This window comes from Lingula anatina, chromosome 6, assembly GCF_051362555.1.
Source record: "Lingula anatina isolate TDL-2025a chromosome 6, LinAna3.0, whole genome shotgun sequence".
Classification (NCBI taxonomy): domain Eukaryota; kingdom Metazoa; phylum Brachiopoda; class Lingulata; order Lingulida; family Lingulidae; genus Lingula; species Lingula anatina.
In genome coordinates, this window is record NC_141772.1 from 17,009,536 (window position 1) to 17,036,298 (window position 26,763).

A 26,763-nucleotide genomic window follows, 5' to 3' on the forward strand; every position below is an offset into this window, starting at 1 on the left:
ATTTGCAGCCACCTAGCGGCGATCTTTGAAACAATATTTCTCGCGTATTCTCGCCAGTGTGCGAGAGTTCGCCATCTTTAACAACCTATAAACAAATGGATGTAGCGGGTGAATGAAAATTTGTCATATATTCCAGAATGAAGGGCCATATATGTATTTCAGTCAAAGACGTATTTTAATAGAAGAGGTTGGAATGAATCAGCACTGAAGATTAGGTAGGAAATAATGCAACAAAAAGCGGATGCTAATAGAAATCACGTCTCTCTCTCTCTCTCTCTCTCTCACACAAACACACACACTAGCTCTCTCTCTCTGAAGGCTAAAGTACTATGAAGAAAAGATGTCATTCAATTTTCTGCGCGTTTCTTTCAGAGACGCACCCTGACTGACTATTATTTAAAAGCAATTAAACAGTGAATAAGACCAATAAAATCACAACGCTTGACTCTTTGTTATTGATTTTATCATAATAAAGCAATGAAGCAGAGAATGCATGCAAATACAGTATTGACCCATTAGAGCCTGCGTCATCAAAACAAACGGCAGCCATACTGGAGGGAGACCGGAATCGTCTGCTGCGCATGAACAAGCCACGTCTGTAGTTCAGTTTTCGTGTTCTGTATTTTCTTTGATATTTAACCGCTCAAAATGATGAATTACTGCAGGTTATTTGATCGAGAGAAGATAACTAATTATATAAGCGTTCACAGACTGCCTGCAGTGGTAACAATCCATGGTGAAGGAACTAAAACCATAAACGGAGGAGAGACGGCGAGGTGGCTTTGAATCAAGACTCTTCGGAAAAGTAAAGGATAAAACTAATTTATTTTATAGCAAAGAATGAAGAGCCAGCTGTGCAGATTTTACCATAAAAGAAAAAACAGTAGAAAACCAAAGACCTAGGTGTGTACGTTTGGGGCGCACGTACACTGCATATGTATTTAAAGTAGTGCCCAAAAAGTTTGGGTGGAGAGTGTGTTAATTTGTTAAAACGTGTGGAAATACCCAGGCAGGGTTTCGACTTTTATAATGAAGACTCACCTATTGCCTTGGGTGTAATTTGTTATCAGTTACGGTGCTCTCTAGATTTTATCGGCTGTCACCTACCTCTTTAATACCTGGTTAGCATTATTGCCAATTAGTGTCAAGGCTATATTTGTACTGCACACAGCTGAGCTGGGCCAATTAAATCAATTACCTGTATGAAGTGTATTTGGAAGTTAGTGACTTAATTTTCGATTTGGTGTAGTGATAAGAGTAATTTTATTTTGCAAGTAAATTCTACCTCAGGTGTAATTGACATATAACCTCATGAATTGCACTTTCCTCCGTAAAAATGTTAAAATTCTGCTCCTTTCAACTGTAATGTTGTAAGTTACAATATGATTAAAAATCACTATTGTTATCTTTCTATTAATTTACATTTAGGAAATTGATCAGGCATTTCCCACCAAGCCACACTGATTGGGTGCAAGTAAATTATCAAAAATAAATAAATAAATAAATAAATAAAATAAAATAAAAATAACGGAAGCTTTTGATGACAGGTACAAAAGGCACCTAGATGACACACAAGGTAGAAGCAGCAAAAAATATTCCTGGATCTTTGTGACCAGCTGAGGAGACAGGATCTGAACATCAGGAGAGTGAAATCCAGTGTATGAAAGGAGTTATTTAATTGAAGCAACACTCAGAACTCAGCATTTCATGTTCACTTTTATTCATACAAAATGTGCACTTTTCCTATATGTTTAAGCAAATGGTTGCAGAAATGAAGACCAATTCATGAACTGAATTATTGATATTTTACATTGCACATCATAAATACACAAGTGTGAAAAATGCCTTGCTTCTGTGAATGACTGAATAATAAAAAAATCCTAACAATGTTGCTTATATGAATGGTTGCATTCATGGTGAATATTAAACTCTCTCAAACAACAGTCTTGTTACTAGTACATGTACTTTCTAATGAACCAATATGAAGTACAAGAATGCTGAAATAATTTCTGACAGCTTCACGATGTAGAGATAAGTCATAACTGACAGCAATATTTCATGTCATAAGACAATCCTGCATACATTCTCACTTGAGTCCACAAGGGTTTATCCTGATGATCAGCTCAAATTTCTCCTTATATCTATCCTTTATGAAAAAAGTTGCTTCTATGTAAGGTTAAACTTATGATTACACATTAAACTCTCTCAAACTATAACAGTTATTACCCAATGAACAAGAAAAATGAAGTACAAGATGACTGAACTATCTTCTGACAACAAGATGTTGGATAAGTAGCATTTGGTAGGATTTCACGTTTTTAGACTGTCTTGAGTTCATATTGGTCGATCCCGCTAATCAGCTAAATCTTCAGCTTGTATGTATCCTTATCCCTTTGGTGTACCTGATCGCGATATGAAGTTTATTTTATTTTATTTGGTTCACCTATATTACCGCTACTATTCCCCGTCGTTCATTCCCTCCAGCATGGCCGCGGGACTAGTGTTACGGAGCAAATATGACGTCACTGTAATGGGTTAATATTTAAACTGTTACAAAATTTGTTTATTTCAAGTCAAATGGTACGATTCCAGTACTATAGTCTAAGCTCACTGAGCAACTTCTTAATTCAAGCTACACTGTACATTTACTGTATGATACTGTAGTGTATGATCTATGTACATGTACATGTATGAGCCTGAACCATTTGAAATTACTAGTAAAATGAGAAGAAAAAGGAGCTGTCACTTTGCTTTGAATGAATATTTTTTGTCATTTTAAATATTTTAGGGTGGTTAACAAGAGAGTGTCCATGTGAAGAAAAATACTAGTAGCTTGGTTATGTCTGATATTCCTCTACTGAAGGCAATCAATGCAGCCCTAGCAGAAGCAAGAGCTAAATACAGCAATGATGAAAAAGAAGAAAAGAAAGAAATACATGAAAATACAAGTAATGTAAACATTTATAATCATTACGACAACAGGGACATCAACCAGAATGAGAAACTGCCTCCCAGCAGTACAGAATTAAACACTGGCTTTCCTAGGCATGATAAACCAGATGCAGAAATCAACCTGCTTAATGCAGAAATCAGCAAAAACAAAGAAGAATTATCCCACCTGGATGTGGAAATAAACCAACAGAAACATGTCATAGAAGTGATAAATGCAGAGATAAGCCAGCTCCATATTGATATAGATGGAGGGAGAGAAGAGGAAGAAAAAGAAAATGACCATGAGATCAAGGATGACCCTGTTTTTAGACACATACAAGAGACTGTGAAGAGGAATAAAGAAAAGCGTGATTCAGTGGTCTCAATGGCATCTAGCACATCTTCAGTGGGCAGTGAGGGAGGCCATGCTGTGAAGACTTCAGCCAACTTTACCACCGTCCCCTATGGCTTTATTCCTAAGGCAGCTTACGAACATAATAAGAAGAATACTGACATTATGGGGGGTGAGTAATTTGCTATATTTCATTAATTAAATTCATTTGTCTTGTTAAGCCACTAGTACAGTTTCTTAACTTGAATGTTTTTTTAATTAGCCATTGATGTTTATAATTGTTTCATTTTTCATTTAGTCACCTACAATGGCAAAATGAAGCAGTTTGTGATAGTTGATGCCAAAGGAATAACAACATGGAGTCCTGAAGCTATCAATGTGTCAGGTATTTGAATTCCAATGAAAATCCTCAATTAAATCTGCTGTAATGTCTTTGCCATACATTATATCAAGATAATTTTTGAATTTTGAGTTAATGTACATCTGTGCTCATATTAAAAAAAAAATCAAATATTATATGCAAAATTGCATGCAAAATTGCATTTCAGTTAGCAGAGCCCACAATTACCCCAAGTATGAATACAGGCTAGTAACCCACCTTGTTTATGCCAAGAAACATAATGTCTACTTTGCTCTTTGGAAGGATTTTTCACTCAAGGTAAAGGTTCACTGAGATAGCATCACTAGTGGAACAAGAATATTTATAGCACTAGTGCTGATCTGTTCATGAGAGTGCTTTGGTCAACTTTTTGCCAAATATGGTTTATTTTTACTGATGTTGATACAAAACTTAGGGGAATAAACTCAACTTCTCTAGGATCAGAAGTGTATGTGCATAGATAACAAAAAAAAAAAAAAAAAAGACAAATACTAGTAAATAAATAAATAAATAATAGAAATAAAAATGAAAATTTATTTAATTAAAGTACTCAGTAGCACAAGGACCTGGGAGCTATGGTAAAATATACTGTATCTAACATATAATTTATTATCATATTGCAAAAACAAAGGAATGATATAATGATGATCAGTTTATTTAAAATTAATTCTCTTCAACTTGTGCATGGTGCTCCAGGCAAACTTCTCAGTTTGATGTCTTGTTTTGTTGATGCTTTACAGTATTACAATCTCAAACAGACACAGGTTTATAATTATATTTTATTACACAAATACATTGTTTCATGTGGAGAGCGTGAAAGACAATATGCACTAATAAATAAACATGACAATTAATTTAGATATCAAGATATCCAGTGCGACACAGCTCCAAACATGTGTTGAGTTCGGAAGCACATTCTCCGGGGACACAATTCATCTCTGGGATTTCACAACGGTCCAAACATTCTTGGTAGATAATGTTGTTATAGCAGTGAAAAAAGCAAACTTTGGGATGAGTCTGAATAAAAAATGAAAATAAATTTTAATTAACACATTTTCACTAATAGGAAAATTAAAAGAATGTATAGGAAGAAGTGGTTTAGCATATGTATCAAAAAATTATTTTCTAGAAAGATTTGAACCAAAATGACTGAAATCAGTTTGAAAACCAGCTCTCAAAAGTTGAATCATGCATATTTACATTGGGAAAGAGTTTGCTGTTTGCTATGATGACCATATATATATATTTTTTCGATAATGTTCCTCTTTACATGATTTCATGAAAAATTTGGCATGACAGATTCTTGGCATCATATACATTGGTGTCTGGGGGCCTTTGGGAAAAAAGGCACAATTTTGATTTTGCCCAGCCATTTTTCTTCTTTTCTCTAATTTATGGATGTTTCAGAGGAAAATTAAATATAAGGATGCATTTCCCCTACTAGTATCTGACAACTTAATGGCCATATGAAAAACTTGCTGGCATGCATTTTGGTCCCTGATTCACAAACATATATGAAAATTGATATATCATTTATTTTCAGTGAATTATTTTCTTTGAAATTCCCTATAATACCGTAATATTATCAAACATACTAGTAATTATTGAAATATATCTAAGAATTATTTAATGTTGGAAATCTGTGAAAATATAAGCATTGCACTGACCCCAAAATGTCTCATGGACTGGCAGTATACAAAACATGCCAGCAAAACCAGGAATGTATATGTAACTCTTGTGGTTGCCATCTTCATATTGTTCTTTGTGAGCTTTCACGATCTGGGACAGAAAAAATATATGTCATGAAACTATTGCAGAATTTACAAATGTCACAAAGTAAGATTTGCTGTGAAAAATTTGCAAGATAATTGAATTTAGTTTTTTTTTTCACTCTATTATCACATGATATACATATACATGTATATAAAAGTGAACAACACAATTGTAACTAACTGTTACAGATCATATAGGAAAATACCTATCATGAGTACAGAGACTGTTGAATGAAAAACAAATAAGCATGTAATTTAAAATAAATGCCTTGTTAGAAAATTGACACATGAATACACATGTAAAAATTTAATGAAATTGAAAAAAAAAATGTTTACATATATATAACACAAAGAATGGGAGTACTTACCTTTCTGGTCTGGTTCCTGTTTTCTAGCAGAGTGAATCAGTTTTGCCTAATGTAGCTGGCCTTTATACTCTTGTGATTCTTGCCAAACCCTCACATCAAACTGGAGCATGGATAATGAGATATTTATTAACTAATCAGAGGAAATGATATCTATGTTTTAGTAATAATAATGATAATTCAGTGATCTCTGAATGACGTATTGCCACATTTGTCAGCTTTCTACACTACATGGTTTCATCCAGAAAAAGTCATTAATACGAGAAGTAAAACGTAAATAAAGATGATTACCGGGTTACTTCATTTCCTGGGAAAAAATGAAAATCAAAGAGCATGTTTTACTCCTATGAGGTCATCATCTGTTTAGAATCATGGGGGTGGAAGAAATAAAAAAACAAACAAACAAAACAAAACAAAAAAAAAAAAAAAAACAAATGCATTTATTTAAAGTTACTGCTAACTTATTAGTATTATGGTTTTTCATTCTTCTGTATGTTAGCAGCAATAGCTTGATATCTTTATCATGACAAATTTTTATATATTTGTAGCCAGATATCTCCAGATGCTTTTTTTTTATTACGTATTTCTTTTTTCATTTTTTATGTTTGGGAAATGGGGTGGATGAATTTTTTTTCATTTTGGTGTTAAAAAAGACCAAAGCATAGAATCTTATCACAAAAGGAATTGCTTAGTAAAATAAAAATGGGTGTCCACCATGCAGGTAGCTATGTTTTTGTCTCACAGTTTACCTGATGACTGACAATTTACCATAAAATTATACAAGAAATTCACTTCAAGACACATAAAAGGCTGTTACAGAAGTGGTTGTTGATTTCTTGTTTCGCTGTGCATGATGAAAGCCAGTCAGCGTTTGACACTCGCACTCGCCAGCTCGCCAATGCGAGTTAAAATTAAATCTGGCGAGTGAAAATTATGGTGCAAGTCGCCATTTTGGCGATTTATGTCAACTTACTGTGTTAAGTTTATCGGCAAAATTTAGACTCAATTTAAGTCCGACTCGTATGCCAAAATTTACAGGGAAGTTCATGGGATTACCCTTACTGCTAACCTCGTTTTCACTCTCATAATCGTGATTGCTTGAAGTTGGGGAATTCCGTAATGACGTATTCACAGTCTCGCTGTCGTTTTTGAAAGCATCTAGCTTTCGTTTGCGCGCCGGGTTTTGACGAAGTATAGGAAATGCTGTCTGTTTCGTTTCACTTATATATTACGTCTTGCGATTTTGCGCAGTTGACGCTTCCGGGAGAAAACGTGATGCACGTGGATCATCAAGCTGCATGGAGAAGTTTTTAAACAATTCAAAACGCCAAGTAGAAGAGACTGAGAGTGAGAGCGTCGCAGAATCGGCTTCAACTTGAAGTGGTAAGTAAACAAAATCAAAGCAGAAACGAACTAATAGTCTGAGCTCTTTAACCCAACGCATGTTTTTGACGTTTTCTGATTTTTTTTCCTGAGCGGAACAAAAAAAAAAAAAAAAAAAAAAAAAAGGGGGGGAGGGGGTTAAATGCGTGCGACGTGCAACGTGTGTAGGGTACGAGAACTTGAATTACCTAGCGCACGCTATTACAGTACAGTGCAATACTATACAAATAATACAAAATAATGAATTTTATTTCAACTCGGATACAATTGAATCTTTTAACAATCTCGTTAGGTTTTCAGCAGTTCACCGACTGCATCTCCGTCAGTGCGACTTACGGAGTTCACCCTGAATATCACAAGTTCTCTAATAATGATAGCAGGGGCGGATCCAGATATATTTTCTGACAGTCTTCCAAATTATCTTTGTTGATCCATTCTCCATTTTTGACCATCTTCCGACAGAAAACATTAGATGCCCGGCAATGTAAACTTGAAAATCTGACCGTCTTCCGGAAGACCCAGAAGACGCCCTAAATCCGCCCCTGCTATGATAGTGCTTAATTTAACCTCATTTTAATATTTATTTTGAAACGAGTATTTCTATATATATATTTATTAAGACCCCATATCTGAATGGTCTACTTGTTTGTCCCAATTGTTGATTTTAACGTTGTTAAATGTTTAGCTCTTTATCACATGTACCAGTAATTGATTATGTCTGACTCAATGATTGTGTTGGCAGTCTTTAATAAACTTGACACTTAAAAATTGCAGGTACCAAACCAAAAACACCAAGAATTGTAAAAAGGGATGCAGTGACAGTGATGTGGGGTTTGATGACTGTTATAGTGATTCAGATGAAGACAATGAAATGACTGAGAAGGATGTGGAGCAGTTTTTAAGACAAAATTGATCTTTATACTGACTTTTATCTCTTCATCGGTATCAGGACAATTTCACCCCGGCCGATTCCCCCCAAAAAAATATATATATTTATGTACAAATATATAGTAAAGAGCATGAAGCTTAAATCCTTGCATCTATTGTATGAATATTTCTTGGTGTGATGATGCAACTTAAAGATACAAAATATAAATTTCATTAAACAAATTATGTTCACGGAGTACAAGTTCAGAAAACTTCAGAAATATAAGTACAGAAAATTTTATTAAAAATCTAATTAAAGTATCTCTAGGTAAAGTGGGGTAAATAAATATGAATATTTATGTTAAATTTAGATTAGAATGTGCAAAATCTGTAGACTAAAGAATAAACACAGTTCTAGGTTTAAAAAAGGTTTTTAATTTTTTTTCTTTATTTGCATATGATAACATCTCCATCATGAGTCATTACCACATGGCCTGCACTTTGAATATTTGGCCAGTAACTTCGTAATAAAGCTGGCCAAAGTCTGGCTTGTGCATTTTCGGTTTGTCCAGTAACTTTCAGAGCACACTGGCCAAATTGGCCTGTACTATTTCAAACAAAGGTCAAACACTGCCAGTGCAGTTGTACTATTATTAGATTAGTTTACCAGATAAAAACCGGAGCCCTCTATTATTACTAAATTCTCCATATTGAAAGGGGAGGGGGGGGGGGTGCTTGTAATTACTGTTACAATCTTTATACTCTTTAAATTGATTGAAGAGAAAATTACAGATATAAATGAAAATAATAAGTGTAATATATTAATATTCATTTTCTTGATTCTTTGATTACCTGTTATGATGATATTTCAAGTCAAATGGTTGTATGTATGATGAGTCATTTAGATTAATTTACCAGTAAACCAGATATAGAATGACTTTTAAAACCTGTTTATATACATTATTTAAAAAGTACTTTCCTTTCAATGATATAGGTGCTGAATAAAGACTTTGAGGCTGCCTGCTCTGTGAGTGCCAGTCTGAGGTCTGTGCTGTTCATGCTCTTCAACCCAGTTAGAGATGAACTCATCACTGGTGGGGTTGGTGGGACTAGGGTAAGTCAGAGAACTCATCACTGGTGGGGTTGGTGGGACTAGGGTAAGTCCGAGAACTTATCACTGGTGGGGTTGGTGGGACCAGGGTAAGGCAGGGATAAAGTCTGGATACAAAGCCAACTAATAAGATGAAAAATCAGGCTTGTAGCCAGCAATTTCAGAGAGGGGGTTCGTTTTCTGAAAAAGTGGACCTTTTACCATAAAATCCTCAAGTACGTAGATCAAATTTTACCCAGAGTGGTCCTTTTCCCAGCAAAAAGGGTGGTTCTTTTGAACCCCCCCCCCAAACCCCCCTGGCTATGGGCCTGAAAATGAATACCCTTTTTAGCAAAAATGAATAATTTATAGCCACTTATAAGATTTATAAATTCATTGTATTAGGTTGAGTCAAGGTGATTTTAGTTAGATTGCAGTGTTATAATAGTCTTTTACTGAGTGAATTTAGATAGTGAAAATATTTAGTTATGACTTTAAATATTTAGTGTTCAAGGCTTAAATAGTGTTAAAATGTATTAACTGAAAGTTTTACTTCAGGTATGGAAGTTTCATCAAGTAGTTCAAAAGAGTTTTACAGAGTTGAAAGCAATGGCCAACTATAGACTTTCACCAAAGTGAGTACAGTGTGTGATGATGAGTAAATTCTTACCCTTAGCAAAATCATGAATTTTGAAATCTGTCACATGCATGAGCAGCGTTCTTCAAAGATAGATACATGTCCTGGACGTGCGGGAAATTTACCCATGTCTTATAGTATAATATGCATTATATCCTTTGATATCATGAGGGCCTCTAAAATAGTATACTAAGGATAGTCCCTGTGGGATCTCAGCCAATTCATATATTAACCGTTATGTAACTACCTGCCTCTACCTGCCCTAAATTGTTTGGCTCAGCAGCAGAGGAGGAAAATGTAAAATGTGCTTTGATCATGTTCTACCAGTACCCAGTACAAAGTCTAATTAGCTGTCTTTGTTATTTCTCAGGTATGAACTTCCCAATGTGGGTGGGAGCTGGGTAAAGAGAGTAGAGTTGGACCAGCACCTCCAGCACCTGTATTGTTGCTCAGACACAGATCTCCATGCTTATGACCTGCAGGGGAACCTGCTGTTCCAGTTCAACAAGTAAGAGGACAGCCACTGCATGATTTGGCTTGTGTTGGTAAAAAAAATACTGCCAGGTGGAAGCACTGATGAAGCAGTATACTTCTAAAGACAGTTTAGTGATGTGAATCAAAGGAATGTGGAGGTGTAATATTTATTAGATGTGAAGGTGTATGGGTTGAAGATATTAAAAGAGTGGTTAAAAAATTCACAGTGATTTTTATTCATTTTCTGTGGGACATACAATGTACATGTACTACTGCATGAAAGCAATGAAAAGGCTTTTTAACTGCTTGTCTGTTGTTTTCTCCATTTAGTGCTCATTCCATGTCCATAACAGGGTGTGCATTTTCCCTGCATTCCCGGCTGCTCATCACTTGCTCAATGGATACAGAGGGTAAGAAAGGAGCCTAATCAGATCAGATCAGTTATATTTATAGCTCATACAGTATATTCATTATTCACCTAGATCTGAACTATTAAAAAAGTGTGAAGTATGCATGTACTATGAAACAATATGACTAACATTTAGTGGCTCTTTTTATGTCTTTAGTCAAAGATTGAATGTAATCAGTTGTAACATTTTCCTCCCCAGTGAAAGTATGGAGCATCACTGGTGGCCTGGTGCACACATTCAGAGGTCACTCCAAAGCGGTCACCAACCTTGTGCTCCACCCAGAGACGTCCTCCATTGTCATTACATCCTCATTGGACGGCAGTGTCCGGCAGTGGTCACTGGACACCATGGACATGTTGTACAGGTATCAGAACATGTTTTAACTGAAGAACACATGAAGTACAAAATCTTTGAAAAATATTGTAAGACTCTGATTTATTTAAAACCAAAACACCTTACCCTCCTGAATAACCGTCCTGCCTGAACATTTCATTTAAATTTGGTTAATAAAATACCAACACTGCGGAAAACAGACCTAAGTCAGAACTTATAAATAAGAAACAATCAATTTAGTTTTTTTCCTGTGATACCTGTTCAGGGGCATTTAATTGTGTGTTTTGACTGGTCACCTGTCCTGTATTGTTGGTTGTTGAACACTAGAATATTAGTGTAATCTCATCCGAGCCTGACTGAAGGCAAACACACTCTGGCTGTTTGAATTTGTGGAAGAATATATATATTACATATATGTGGCATACACTTGTCATACTTTTGGGGTATAATACGAGCATGTACATGTATCAACCATGTGCCTATATATGTCCTACAGAAAATAGATTTCCGAAAATATTCTCATTATCTGTTCCAGTGTCGTGATTTCCTCTGATGGAGTGCTGTGGATGGGTATCACAGAGGATAAAAACTTGTATGCCAGCACAGTGAGGAACATCACAGTGTGGAATCTCAACTATGTGTGTCAGTTCTGGGGTCTAACCAGGAGTAAGCTGATGTCTCTGCAGCTTTACCCCAGTGAGAAGAAATCTGCAAGGGTGGTCGCTGAAGGAGATGACAGCAGGTACAAGAGATAGATTTTTTGAAAATGAATGAATAAAAATAATTACCCTACCCAAAGCCACTGAGAAAATAATGATCAGTTTTCGTGTTGTAAATTTCGAATTATTGAGAATGAAATTCTTTAGACTCCTTCTCTTTCTAGAGTGTCTCAAAACCTAGAGGCTTACAACTCAATAACAGTTTTATGATATGATTTTATATTTTTATGATAATTCTGCTAACAGTTTTGGGTATGATAAATTAAAAGTGTTGAACTTTCCAGGCAAAATACATTTAATTTTGATGTGTAAAAGTCTTATGCTGATTTTGAGCATATAAGCACTTGTGATCAGCTTACTTGTTACTACTTGCTTGATGTAAACACAATCTCTGTTATTCTTTTCAGCATCCGTATCTTCAACCGAGCCAGTAGAAAGAATCTGTCCATAGTGTTGCCACCGCCACCAATCTCTCCTCTACAACATATCAAACACATGACCTACTGTAGGGAGATTAATGTCATGTATGTCCTCATCAATGCAAAGGAACTGTGGCTGTATACAACAAGGTAGGGATAATGTGTTAGACATGATTCACAATATTAGACAGATATGTAGTGCACAGTCCTGAAGGGACTACGATTAATACGTAGTGCCCAGTCGCATCATCTAAGGGAATTATTTAAAAAATGTCTGTATAGTAAACTGACCAATGAAAGGGTTAGAATTCACTTTGACTAGGTCAAGGAATATTGTGCACAGTCACATAACATGTTGTGCTAAACATATTAACGTTATTCGAAATAATTCATGGAAACTGACCAGAAGCCTTCATTTCTACAAGAGGTAAAATAAAGCAATATATGTTTACACAATGAAGGAATTGCATTTACTACAGACAGAGAAAATCAGCTGGCAAAACATGCAGGAAACATTTATGAAAAAAAAATACCAGTAGTCTATGGAAAAATTTTTGATATCTTACTAGATCATGCTTTTCATGTGTAGATACTAGTATTATCATTTGTACTTCTGATGATACACCAGTACTGTATTATCAGACAGGAAAAAACATGGCTCAGAGCTTTTCAAAATTTCTTTATTCTGATTGATGGCATGAAAGAATAAGGTGATGTTGCAGTCGTTGTCAACAATTCCATTTCTGATCAGGTGGTCAAATATTAGACAACAATTTAGTTCAGCTGTTAAAGCCAGCATATTGAAGTTCTGCGTGTTCTCATGACATGCTTCGTGTTGCTCATGGTCTGTACCTGACTGAAAGTGCTCGCATTTTCTCTCTTTTTCTCAGAACTGACCCTGCCTGCAGGATGGCTGTGTGGGACGTCCATGACATACAGGAGTCTCTGCTGTTGGGAAATGAACCTGAGGAGGAGGGGGAAGAAGAGGAGGAGGCAGAGAAAGAGAAAACAAAAGGAGAGAAGAAGAAAAAAGGAAAGGGAGGAAAAGAAGAAAAGGAGGAAGTTGAAAAGAAAGCTCAAGAGGCTGCTACTGCAAAGAAGTAAGGGGGGATTGAGTTCACTAAAAAAAGAGGATTTTAAATAATTCTTATTTTTCTCTTTTGAAAAATATAGGTATATTATTGATTACAGTGTAAACTTCATCAAATTTCCTTTAAATATTGTATTGTAATATATTTAATGTATTTATCATTATAAAATTAAATAAATGCACCAACATTAATTTATTGTATTCATATAAATGCATGTCCTACAACTGAAATAGCTAAATGACCAACAACTAGCATTTTTTCACTCCAATATTTCAGATTGCGTAAAAATCTCACCAAGAATGTCCCCAATCACCGCGCCACAGAGCATGGCGTGGGGACAGAAACCATCACAGACGTGAACTGTGTCTGTGCCCTCGACTCCATAGCCATCATGTGGTCCGAGGATGGGATGGTTTGTCCTCTCACACAGCAGTATCTACTGATGGGACTGGAGGTGAGGCACATATGGCAGCTCTGTCTTTTAATTTAAAATGAGTTAATGTATTTTAAACATTCATGTATAACTGAATATGTGGTATATGAATGTAATGGTAATGCATTCTTAGTCAACTGGTGTTGGGACATACTGGTGTTCAGCTTCCTGGATAATTTAGAAAAGATGAATTTCTTTTGATTTGTCAATACAAATATGGGGGTTGAGAACTCAACACATAGCAATGTACCAATAAGGTAAAGCACATGTAGCAACTTCATCTTGTGAGTATGTGAATAGAATTTATATATTTGAGAATTAAATAGGATACTATGTTTGTTATATAGGTTGATGACAGAATAGTCTGTTTTCTTCTGTATATAGTGCTGGTATTTTGATACATGTAGTTGTTCTGGGACCTGCTTTCCATAAAAAACATTGAAAAATTTGTATACTATTAAAGTCAATGTTTTCAAAATATTAACACTGATATAAGATATAGCATGATGAGTGAACCTTAGGAACATAGGTTTCACAATATTTTATGTTTATCATTGTATCAGGATGGAAGAATTCTCTTCATGGATCCCATGGTGAAAGCCAAGAAATATTTCCAGTTTAGGGCAAATAAAGATCCAGTAAGTACATGTTGGATGGATAATTTTCAAAAACAGGGAAAACATATTCTTTAATCATAAAAAGCAATATGGGAGGGGCCTAACCTCTCTGAACTTCTGTAGTACAGAACAGATTTTTAAAAATCCACTCAGTTATTATACATACTTATCACACCTTGCCTGAAAACATCCCATTTTGCAAAGCATTCTGTTAGCAGAATATAATGAGATTTCTGTCTTTTGTTTCATGTCTACATGTCTGTCTGTCTGTCTGTCTGTCTGTCCATTCAGCAATCTCCATATATACTACTACTGCTACAGTAACTGTTAATATTATTATTATTATTTCAGATTGTAGATATCAAGCAGAACCTTGCTCACAACACCTTCCTGACCCGGTGCTCCCAGAAAGGTGCTGATACCATCCAGATCTGGTCCCTGCCAGACCTGGTGCTACAGTATGAGGTCTTCTGTGCCCCTCAGATCACAGCATATGCCAGACTGGTAAGTGTTCTGTGCTCCTCATATCACAACATATGCCAGACTGGTAAGTGTTCTGTGCTCCTCATATCACAACATATGCCAGACTGGTAAGTGTTCTGTGCTCCTCATATCACAACATATGCCAGACTGGTAAGTGTTCTGTGCTCCTCATATCACAACATATGCCAGACTGGTAAGTGTTCTGTGCTCCTCATATCACAGCATATGCCAGACTGGTAAGTCTTCTGTGCTCCTCATATCACAACATATGCCAGACTGGTAAGTCTTCTGTGCTCCTCATATCACAACATATGCCAGACTGGTAAGTGTTCTGTGCCCCTCAAATAACAACATATACCAGACTGGTAAGTCTTCTGTGCCCCTCAAATAACAACATATGCCAGACTGGTAAGTGTTCTGTGCCCCTCAAATCACAACATATGCCAGACTGGTAAGTGGGGGTGGGGTGCTGGGTGGAGGGTGGGGGTATTCTCATATCATTGCATATGTCAGGCTGTCTTGTGAGGGGGGGATCTGATTGGGTTAAATATATGCAGCCTTCTGCACTCTTCTTATTACTATGCTGATTGTTTTAGGTTTATTGTATGTGCATGTGTGTGTGTGTGTGTGTGTGTGTGTGTGTGTGTGTGTGTGTGTGTGTGTGTGTGTGTGTGTGTGTGTGTGTGTGTGTGTGTATGTGTGTGTGTGTGTGTGTGTGTGTGTGTGTGCAGAAATGTAGATGCAAATCATTTAAACATTCAGTAAACGTTTTTATGCTCAAGTTGGTGCCATTATGTATGTGAATGACATTAAAAAATATTTTTCTTGTTGTTAACAACCATAAAAGTTTACCATAGCAGTGTATAATTTATAAGATATTAACAAGCCAGTTGTATTCCAGACCCACACCCTGCTATGTGGCTACAGTGATGGAGTGCTGGAGTTTAATGAGTTAGTGCCCATGGAGGACCCAGGACCCCTCCGAGCCAGTGGTAAGGACCTGTCTGTTCCATATGTGTAAAACCATATAGTTTTCAGTTGTGAATGATATTATTTTTTAACCAGAATTTAAATATTAGATGTATGCCATATTTGCATATGACTGGTGATTGTGTGGATTGCAGTATTTCATTCTCTACTAACGTAATGTCTAGATAAATGTAATATTAATTTCAATGTGTATCTCTTAGGCTACCTTGCGAAGGGTACAAAAGGAGGTATTCTGCTGTGGCCTGCTGTGTTGATTATATTGAATTAGATGTGCTGTTGATTTAAATAGGATTCTGTTATATTCAGTGTGACATTTTAGCATATAAAGTGTTTGAGGTGTGACAGTTCAGCATGGTAGTGCTTTAGGTGTGACAATTCAGCATTATGGTGTTGAAGGTGTGAATGGTCAGCATGACAGTGTATCAGGTGTGACAGTTCAGCATGACGATGTGTCAGATATGAGATTTGAGCATGATATTATGTTAGGTATGACAGTTCAACACGATGTGTCAGGTATGACAATTGAGCATGATGTTATGTTAGGTATGACAGTTCAACATGATGTGTCAGGTATGAGATTTGAGCATGATATTATGCTAGGTATGACAGTTCAACAGGAATGTTTCTTTAGTGTGACAATTTAGCATGGTGGTGTGTTAAATATGGAGATAAGCATAGCAGTTGTTTGGACTGGAGACTGGCTTAGTATGACAACCCTTGAAGCATGCCAATATTGAGCTTGTTATTTAAATGCAATGATCATTACCAGATTTACCATACTTTTTCTTTATGGAACACAAGATGAAATATATCAGTTATATTTGGAAATCTGCAGAAGTATTTCTTCTGTAAAATGAAATAGTTATGAAATTTGATTTTCAGCTTCATTTATTTTTATATTTTCTGCTATGATTTACTTCTTTGCTTCTTGGCAGTTTTTATCTCATAAAAACCTTAAGTGTTTGAATATTTACAGTGTCTACATTTTATTATGTATTCTCATCCCTGATCATTGTCTTGGCTGTGGTTTGTTTCATGATAAGAAATCAAACCAAGACAATTGGTTTTAACAAATCAATCAAGTTATCTTATTAATTAAAGCTCACTGATCATTAATCAGTATATGCAGTTGTATAGATGATGACCATCAATCCAGAAATAAGCATTTAATCTAGATAGAAAATATATATATTTCATATGTGGCTGGATGAAATACATAAATGTAATTTGTAAGGTTTCCTATGTGATCTCTCCACTGCCACTGTTGATAGAAGTGAGAAATCCCTTCTTAATGATTTGGTTGGAGTATTAGTTTGAATTTTCTGTGTATTATTCCAGTGATTGCCAAGCCTGAGGACCTTGTGGCTGATATGACACATAAAAGATGTAACACAGAACACAAGGAGGCCATTGTGGCTATAGATGCTTGTACAGCTAAGTCTCTCTTCTGCAGCATAAGGTAAAATGATGATAATATTGGTAGATGTTGAAAAGATAAGACTTTGATAAGATGCATAAACGATGTAGCACTGTGAAAGGAAATTGCGTTGGCTTTAAATTATTGTGCAGCTACAAGTTTGTCTTCTGTACAATGAAGTGAAATGAAAATTGTGATGACAACTATGATGTCACTTTGATATGCAAGCTGAGTGCTAAATAGTAACTTTGTGGAAAAAAGGATTTGTGGTAAAGATTCAGATTTTTGTAGCATAATATGTTAAAAGAGAAAAAGGGAACAGTATTTTCAGACTATCACATCCATATTGGGTTTGTGCCATAAAGATAATTGTAAATTTTTTCTTAAATATTTATGATATTGATGTTTTTTTCAAACTATATTTCAGCTCTGATGGAGCCATTAAACTGTGGGAAGAACTTGGGTATGCGTTGCTAATGGAGATCATGTTGAATGATACCTTATGTGGGGGGTGCTTTTTGAACAACAAGGGGGACCTGCTGCTGGGATTTCAGAACCATTTGTTCAGCATTGAGCTAAGCACAGGTAAAAAATTGACCTATTAATACATTTCCCAAAAGTTTTCTTTGAACAAAACAAGGATATTAATTGGTGCCTGTGATATCAGATAAAGTTTTCAGCTGGAAAACTTGATTAAAAATACTTGTTTTATCAAAATGACATTTAGCATTCATAATACGAAGAGTACATCAATTTACTACATTAAGTTTGGGGTGGAGAGTGGATCGAGATTGTGATTGATTTAATTTGTGACACAGATGGTTTTGTTTTTACTATATTATGGTGCAGATTATAGAGCAGTCATAGGTTTGTAACTAATGTCTTTTCTTCCTCTGTTCACAGTGTACCCTGGTTTAAGATCTGGGGAGGATGAGGATGAAGACAAGGATGATGCAGGTAATCATTTTGTTCATTTAAACTTTGAATATATTCAGTAATAAATTGTTATACTACATGTATATGCCCTCTTAATACCTGCTCATATCAAAATTGGGTCATCTTAAATTTGCAGGTCTTAGATCTGCATTTATTCTGTATTATATTCTGCACTTGATTTTTTATCTTTGATCTCAAAGAGAATTGATGTTCTTTTAGACTAGAAAGAGATAATTGGGAAATTAATTTCTTTCATTTAGAAAAACTATAAAACTATATTAGAATTTAGATACAAAATAATTAAGAGCTGCATTTTCCACATATCTTTGATTTAAATATATAGCTTGTAGAAATTTATTAAAGCCGTACTAGTATGCCACTTAATAGCCTCTATTTCTTGCAGACTCTGATATATTTGAGGATCCATATGTGGTGTATGAAGGCATCCCTAGCAATGAGGACCTGTTAACTATGGACAGATATCTGGTATGTTAACTCTTCTCCTTGTCATTCCCTCTCCCCCTCACTTCACCGTGCACCACAGGGTAGACAAAGCAGATTTAGAAATGATTCTTGACCAGCCTCTGTCACCGTCCCTGAAGCCTGAGATATCTTGCCCAATTACAATTCAGTCATCTTTCTTGTTTTTGTTTTCCTGCAGGTACCTTTCAAGATGAACTTCTCCAGGGATTTCTTGGAGGGTAATATGAAGCAATCAAATGCCAAACTGGAAGGGGGACCTGTGAGTAGATTTGAAACTGAACACTTTGTTTTTGGCCTTTTGCAAATGAGACTTTTTGCAACTTCTTAAATATGTTGGGAAAACCTTGGCATGATATTGTTGGAAATAACAGGCCTTTTCACATCGAATATTGTCTTCATTGTTCTGCACTGAGAGGTTCCACCATGTAATAATGCTACAGTGAACTTTGCAAGTTTTACAAGTTTGCTTTCGACAATTTGACTTTTCTTTTCTTCCCATATTTTCTAGTTACTGAGTGACAGTGAGACAGATATTTCCATGGCTCCCACTGACACCTACATGTCCCCTCATGATACCCCGCGGAACCTGTCCCTGCTGGACCTGACCCTGGCTGCAGATGTCAGCAAATATGACCTGCTGGAGAGAGATCTGACAGAAGCCGGGCTCCTCAGGGGTAGGTGTGGAATAGGTGTGGAAAAGAAGAGACAATGGTGTCATTTGCATTTGACACAATACAGAAGTAGTTTTTGACCTCCCTGAGGGATGTCAACTAAATATTTAGGGATATTTTCTGCATTTTTTATCATCAATTTTTCTTCAGATTCCAAGCATTATTGTATATTCAAAACATTAGTTCCCATTATTTGAAGTATTGGAATGTTTGCAACCTTGTTTATTTGTTCAAAATGCTTTTTAATTCCAGAGGCCTGTGACATGTTAAAAAGAGGGTGATCAACTATGTTTCATATTGTTTAATGTGTTTATACATACACATGATATCTTAAACTGTGTATAGATTTAGTTCTAATCCATTTTTCCTTTTGATGTAACTGTTATATCTTTACTGATTATAATAGGTTTATGGGTGAAATTCCATTTTCATTCAATATTTAGCAATTTTGGTCTTTTATTACTTGCTATTATATTCTAGTTATCATTCTTGCAAAGCTTGGGTGAAACAAAACGAATGTTTTTCTCCATTAATTTTGATGAATTCCATGTTTTTGTTTAATCAGCTATTCAAGACAGCCAGAGTATAAAATCTAGAGTCATGACAAAGAAAGACAAACTTAGACTCAAGATGTTGGAGAAAAGAGCAAAATCTTTAGAGAAACCATCTCTGGGCCCAGATTCAGATGGAGAGGCCCTGGAAGAGGATAATGTGAAAACTATCAGAAAATCAAAGAAGAATGGTAGTTGTGGTTGTTGGTTTGAGTGCATTGTGCTGCATGTGTTATTGACTGCTGTGGCTGCATTTTGTGCATTTATTGCTATTGTACTGCACATTTAATACTTATACTGTAATGTAAAACTATAAGACAGGAAAGAGAATTGCCCCATTTTAAAAAATCTTTTTGTTTGATCAGTGTAGAAGTATCATTTCTCAGTATTGCTCAAATACCCCCTGGATTGTTTTTATTTTACAAATAAACAAAAATTATACATGAAATTTTCATCATAGCATGTAAAACAGATCTTGAATTCCCTTCACATTTATTGCCCAAAAGAAATGTGAATGCTTAATGATGTCTTTTACGATTGCTTACATAGATAACAAACAATATGTTATAGTTTGAAGCAAAATACTTGCATTTTTTATCTTAGTGGAAGTATAATATTTGAAATTCTAATAGTTAAATAGAATGTTAATAATTACTAACAAATTTATAACTTCACATTTGCACTATTGTCTGAATGTAAAATAACTGCTCATTGCATTGTTTCCTTGATAAAAGAAATATCTTCATTCTAAAAGGTAGCAGGATTTATTCAACACTTAAAAAGATTTGTTCCTCTTTCAAAAATGTCAAATGAGGCCTTTTATAGTCCACCTAAGTACATTTGTGCCAATGACAGCTTAGGCATTGAGCATGCTTTTGTAATTGATTGCAGGATTTGGCTTTTTAAAGATGAGGGGTGGGGGTGGGGTGGGGGAGGGGTAAGCAAAATACTTTTGAACATAGAGCACTAGAAGACATTCTCACCATTCTAAGGAATGGGAGGGGTTGATAAAACATCTAGTGAGAGGTAGAGTTATGGTAGTGTCGTAGAGAGCATGCATGTGTGTCCACTATTTATCGCACTTGTTACTAAATATGTTTTTGTTTATTTTCAGACTTGTAGCATGATGATTAACAGTATGCACATTGTTTGATATCACTGTTACACTGTGCTTATATTTTTTGTTTCAGGTTATTCACTTCCAATATTTGCTCAATAGACATACATATTGTGATAACAGCATTTGTGAACTTGCAAAATATGAAAATACTATTGGTTTACCTGAAACAGTTCTATCTATAAATTGAACTAGCATTGTAAATAGTGATGCATAAATATGAATTGGTAAAGTAGTCATTTTTAATGTATAAATTGTATTAAGTTTTTTGAATTCCTTTTAAAAACATGACATGCTATATTTTCTCAGTCATACTGATTGTTTGGTTCAACTTTTGTGGTGCACAGGACACAGGACAAAAGTGTTCAATGATTTTTAGATTTTGGGATATTGTGAGATTTGACAGTGATTCACAAGTATATGACCAATATATTAAGCTGTGGATAAAAGTGTGTTAGGTGTGACATTGTAATTGCTGTGTTGGATGGTGTGACTTGCTGTTGTCACTGGTAGATCCAATGCCCCAGGTGGGAGATTGAGGGAGGCTTATCTTTCTGCTGCTTCAGCCTGGCAGGACTTGTATGCCCAGATAGTGAATAGGATGCTTAAATTTCCCTCTCCCCCTTAATTGACACACTTACGCAAGTGCACTCACACACATACATGTGTGGAAACACATGCACACACACACTTAAGTCTAGCTTTGGTTGCAGTTTGATATAGTACCTGGAATTAATATTTTGTTTTATTCTTCCAGTCTCAAGAAGAAAGACTCGTCGCCGAGGTATCACTGGCATGACAAGTGAAGAGGAAGATTGGGAGGGCCACAGATATGACCTACCACACTTTGGACAGTCTCCAGGACCCACCCCCACCCCCAGCCCCCCCTCCACCCCCAACACACCAAGTCAGATGTCAGTCTCAGAGGTCTGTCACCTAGATATGAATGCAAAATAATACTTATATGTTTTCAAAAATTAAAAGACCTATTCTAAATTATGGACATATTTTTTGCATTTAATTTTGCTGTGGTTCTTTTGCCACTCTATTTTGATTAAGATTTTATTTTCATTACTTCTTTTCTTTCATAACTTTTATGAAACAGGTCAGTTTTGCAATAACAGCTAGCCACAGGTTAACATTTTATAGTCCTGCATGCCATTAAAACCTGATCCTTACCAACTCAAGGGGCTCCATAGTAACATAGTATACATTGTATCCCATTACCCTTGACATTCCCTAACACAGTGGCCAATTTCTCACATTTTAGACTTGGGTATGTTATAATATATGAGCAATGAGTCCAGTGTTACTGTTGTTGTTGTTGTTGCTAACTGCCCACTGGTCACTATATTCCAGGGAGGAGAGAGCACAGAGGAGGAGGTCGAGGTAGAGGAGAAACCTAAGGCAGTAGCAGGTACATATGTCATCCAACTGATTCTTCAGCAATAGTTTATACAGTACTAGTCTTGTAGTTTATATGGTTTTTACTGCAGTTGAAACATAATACAAACAAATGAAAGCAAGTATCATGGTAGATGATGTACAAAATTATGTACTAGTACGTACATATGCAGAATTCAAAATATATCCTAATAGTATGCATCATGCAGCTAGATATAGGTTTGCTTACAAAATAAAAAGTGAATGAATTCTAACAATCTGGATAAAACATTCCTTTTCCCTAAACATGTTTAAATAAAAACTTTGGTGAAAATATAACACAATGGGCATTTGAAAAGTTTAATTTTCTATACCAGTAAGTATATTCTATCTTTGGAGATCTGTAGTCTTACAGGAGAATTCTATTTGCGTTTACTTTCTAATCCACTGCAGCCCAGCCAGTAACCAAGAAGACCACAACCAAGGCCCCAGTCCAGGACATCATGAAGCAGAAAATAGTGGAGCCAGTGGCAGAGAAAAGGGTGGACATGTCCAAGGTCAAGATTGACACCAAGTCCTTATTTGCCAATAAACGGGTCGTGATGACCCAGAAAAAAGAGGCTGACCATGGCCATCAGAAATCTGGAGGATCTGTGCTGGTAGGTATAGAGCAGGGTTTATTTGTCAACCACCATCCTCCTATTGTTCCAATTCCAATATATACATGAATCATAATATAGAAACATTCTAGAACCATATTCCTTGCAATTATACATTAAACCTAAATTGTTTTGCAACAGTTCATATTCCTTACTTTGTAAGAAATGTGAAACAGGCCTTTTTAAACATAAACAGAAGTTATAAACAGAAATATGAATATTAAAAAAAAACCTATGATAAAAGCTCATAATAAGCTAAAAGGAGAGTTTATTTACAGAAAGATGTTGGTGCAAAATTCAGTTTGGAATTCAAAGTGGACACACGAAAATTTAACACTCATCAAGTAGTAATAAAATGTACTCTTTCTCTACTAGGAGTCTGAGCTATCCAAACCAAAACGAGAAGTGGTTAAGAAGCAGATGAAGTCAGACAGGAAGAAGCCAGTGAAGAAGTCTGTTGTAGACTCAGATGACAGCAGTGAGGAGGAGGAGCCCCCTCCTAGGAGACCACCTGTTAAAAAGGTACCACTCACAACAGCCAGTAGAAGCTTTTTGTGGGAAATGTCATTATTGATTTCTCTTATTCACACTGATTGCAAGTTGCCATTGTTCACAGGTGCTTGTGAACTAGGCACCTGAAGCCATCTAATTATGGAAATGCGTCAGTTCCAATTATTTCTTGATTTTTTTTACGAGATTTTAACAAAAGCAATAAAAATGAAAATCAATTATTACAGAAAGCAGCAGCAAAACCAGTCAAGAAAGTAGCTCAGCCAAAAGTGGAAGAATCTCCAAGAGAGCCAGAGCCTGCCAAACCAGAGAAGTCTCGGGAGTTTGAGAAACATTCTGCTAATCTGGAAGTTGGCCCAAGGAAATTTGGTGCAGGAGCTGGAGCCGGCGCCAGTTCCTCTGGCAAAGCACCACCTCTCCCACAGAAGAAGAAAACCCCTATACAATATAATCAAGTTGCCAAGTCAGAGTCTGGCATTGGGGAAGAGGAGCTGACTGAAGCAGCAGTTTTAGCTGAGGGTGAGTAGCATTGTGGTAGCTGTGACAGTGTACATTGTGTTGGTTGTGACAGTGTGCAGTGTGTTAGTTGTGACAGTTTACAGTGTGAGAAACATTCTCTGCTGCAGTTTAATAGTCATTTTTGAACCCATGTCAATGTATTTGGAATGTGAAACTGAGACAGAGCAATTTGGATGTATTTGACTATGTATTGGTGAATTAAACCTGAAATGAGTAAATATATTGTCATTTATTACATTTGGAAATTTGTCATAAGTACAGATTTAGATCAAGTAATCTTCTCATTTTCAGTCTTAAGAATAAGTATCTGCAGATAAAACTAAGAAGACTTTCTGTAGAGTAACATGATTGTTTTTTTTAGATACAAGTGCTCAACAAAATTCTGAGGCTGGTCAGAATGAAGCTCAAAGTCAAGTGGTAGGTTATCAGAACAGAAATTTTCTAGCATGCCACAAGTAAATGTATAATAAATATTAAAACTTTGCTCTTTCTTAAAACTGGTCTATTAGAACTTTCAGTGATAGCATAATGCAATATAACTTGACAATGTTTAGTTTAAAAATTTTTTTGGAAGTAGGCCTTGTAGGTTTAATAATAATTTTCTTTAAGAAAAAAGCTGATGGTCCTTAAATGGCAATAGGAGCTTGTTCAAGCAGGTCTGATGTTTTTAATGTCTTTAATGAATTTATCATTCCAGGATGAAGCAGATGATCCTGACAGGGCTATGTCAGCTAAATCCAGCAGGTCAAGGAAGTCTGGTTCCTCCTCAGCAAAAAGCCTAAAATTTGGAATTGACGCAAGCTTGGATTTTGATACAGGTAAGTGTATTTAACATATTTTTTGCAGGTTTTATGTCATAAGGTTGAAATATAAGCAAGTGTCTTAAATGTTTTTTTTTTCACTTGTGTTCAAAAATCTAGGTACAGCAAAGGAAATTATGTGATATATAATAATATCTCTTCAGTGCTATTCTTTGTTTTCTGGACTTATTCCAAGAGTGTTAAAATTTGTCATCAATTCTGAGTATTTTTTTATAAAGAAATCTTTGTGAATTTATTGCATTGTTTTTATATGATGTTTGGTAATTTATAACATTTGTGTCTATTAAAAATATTATGCAGCTTGGTTTCGAAAATATTTATTATCAAAGGAACTGTGGTATTGGGATAATCATGATTTCTTTTGTTTTTGAACAAAAGGCACCACATCACATTCTGGTGGCACTTTATATTCCATTCTCCTTATTGCTTGACTCTATTTTATTTTGCTTTTATTTTGTTTTTTTTTACCTGTGTTTTCTTTTCTTTTTTTCTGCTTTGCTTCTCACAATAAAGAATCAGGAATTAGTCGAGCTGCTTCATTTGCTGCTATCAGGCGTCAATATGGGAGTGAGGCTGCGGTCAGCAAGGTCATAATAATGCGTAGATTTACGGAAGATGTCGCTGGAAATGTGGACCCGGACGGTACTATATAGCATGACACTAGAAATGAATGCAGTGTTATGTATTGTTACAGCATGGCATGATGTCTGCCATTTGTACTGTAGTACTTTGTGGAAAGAATTTATATAGTATGCTGTAATATATAGTCTTATCCAAACTAATTTTATTTTGTACACCATATTTCACAGTATGATGTCTGATGTGTTGCACCCTGCAGTGTATGCACTACTTCCATAGATTGAGCTACTGGACTCCAACACACCACATAATTTACTGTGTGCTACACGTGCTGTTCTCAGTGATGCACCAAATATCACAAATAAAAACATGCAACCAAAGAGTGACCCTTTTTTAAAAAGAGGTGTTTAAGTGTTTATTGGTTGTAGGTTGAGTTCATAAATATTTTACAGGTGTGGTATAGCTAGGAGGCAGTCCATCACAGCCTGCAAAGACAGTTATTAGACACCTGTCACAATGTTGTCATGTTTTCTTTACTTTTACAGGTTTGCCAGGCCATTGAGAATATGATATTTACTACCATGTTCTTTTTACTTTTGAATAGCAAATCTAAAGATAATGTTACTCTAAGCCAAATGTTTTCAGAGACAAAACCTTTGGGAACTTTTCATTTGATGTGTCTTACTTACCTAGATAGCGAGAGCCAAGACTAAGGCACAAGCACATTGACAACTTACAGAATTTGCAATTGACCTTCACTGATGTATTTATTTAATCTGTCTATTAAACAATTAAATCCATTATATGTATTTAATCTATATTTTGTCCAACTTTCACGGGTTGACTTTCAGTGCACACACCAAAGTTATAGCCATTTAGAGACAGCAACTATGAGAGAATCATAACTGATATTGATGTGTCTTAATAATCTTACTTTAGCAGGCAGATCTCGGTCATTCACGGAGTCGACCGCCTTCAGAGACAGCGACTATGAGAGTGTTCTAACCGATGTTGATGTGGACTTGGAACTAACCAACCAACAACATGTTACTCACATTTCTTTCCAAACCAAAAGAGCCCCAGACACGCCTAATAAGCATGGTTTACACCCTGGGAATCGCCCCAAGTCTGTGCAGTGGCACGGTACATGTAATGTAGAGATACATGTAGACTATCTCTGACCATTTTATAGAGCTCTTCACCAGTAGTCCTAGCCCATTTGTGTAGCACCCTGAGTCTTACTACTTTACTTCATAGCCTGAATATGTCTCTGACTATTTTGTCTATCTATTCTTGTATAGAAATGTAGTCCACATACATTTTATTGCACCCCAAGTTTCACAGCATAACTGTACTGAAAAGTTATTTAAAT

General features: G+C 35.8%; 1 protein-coding gene and 1 long non-coding RNA gene across 2 annotated transcripts in view; one reads left to right on the top strand and one right to left on the bottom strand.

The window, feature by feature from the left end:
• Positions 1–45: 45 nt before the first annotated feature.
• The window catches only part of LOC106150715 (uncharacterized), a 41,936-nt gene continuing 15,218 nt past the window's right edge, over positions 46–26,763 (top strand). The window contains exons 1-33 of the mRNA XM_087015254.1: positions 46–215; positions 2,789–3,455; positions 3,582–3,668; positions 3,832–3,941; positions 9,044–9,163; positions 9,698–9,774; positions 10,147–10,284; positions 10,581–10,660; positions 10,859–11,024; positions 11,529–11,735; positions 12,120–12,281; positions 13,022–13,231; positions 13,499–13,676; positions 14,219–14,293; positions 14,624–14,776; positions 15,657–15,747; positions 15,946–15,972; positions 17,084–17,204; positions 17,590–17,747; positions 18,066–18,119; positions 18,502–18,584; positions 18,760–18,840; positions 19,090–19,255; positions 19,818–19,994; positions 21,678–21,847; positions 22,280–22,337; positions 22,757–22,962; positions 23,338–23,484; positions 23,700–23,991; positions 24,353–24,408; positions 24,689–24,809; positions 25,326–25,454; positions 26,331–26,534. Coding sequence (XP_086871380.1) covers positions 2,840–3,455; positions 3,582–3,668; positions 3,832–3,941; positions 9,044–9,163; positions 9,698–9,774; positions 10,147–10,284; positions 10,581–10,660; positions 10,859–11,024; positions 11,529–11,735; positions 12,120–12,281; positions 13,022–13,231; positions 13,499–13,676; positions 14,219–14,293; positions 14,624–14,776; positions 15,657–15,747; positions 15,946–15,972; positions 17,084–17,204; positions 17,590–17,747; positions 18,066–18,119; positions 18,502–18,584; positions 18,760–18,840; positions 19,090–19,255; positions 19,818–19,994; positions 21,678–21,847; positions 22,280–22,337; positions 22,757–22,962; positions 23,338–23,484; positions 23,700–23,991; positions 24,353–24,408; positions 24,689–24,809; positions 25,326–25,454; positions 26,331–26,534 — 4,720 coding nt within the window. The 5' untranslated portion in view covers positions 46–215; positions 2,789–2,839. The remainder of the gene's footprint in view (positions 216–2,788; positions 3,456–3,581; positions 3,669–3,831; positions 3,942–9,043; positions 9,164–9,697; positions 9,775–10,146; positions 10,285–10,580; positions 10,661–10,858; positions 11,025–11,528; positions 11,736–12,119; positions 12,282–13,021; positions 13,232–13,498; positions 13,677–14,218; positions 14,294–14,623; positions 14,777–15,656; positions 15,748–15,945; positions 15,973–17,083; positions 17,205–17,589; positions 17,748–18,065; positions 18,120–18,501; positions 18,585–18,759; positions 18,841–19,089; positions 19,256–19,817; positions 19,995–21,677; positions 21,848–22,279; positions 22,338–22,756; positions 22,963–23,337; positions 23,485–23,699; positions 23,992–24,352; positions 24,409–24,688; positions 24,810–25,325; positions 25,455–26,330; positions 26,535–26,763) is intronic.
• On the bottom strand, positions 4,179–6,106 carry LOC147761265 (uncharacterized). The gene is made up of 4 exons (XR_015335056.1): positions 6,091–6,106; positions 5,803–5,902; positions 5,330–5,441; positions 4,179–4,679 (listed from the first exon to the last, which is right to left on the bottom strand). It is a non-coding gene; the product is annotated as an uncharacterized LOC147761265 (long non-coding RNA).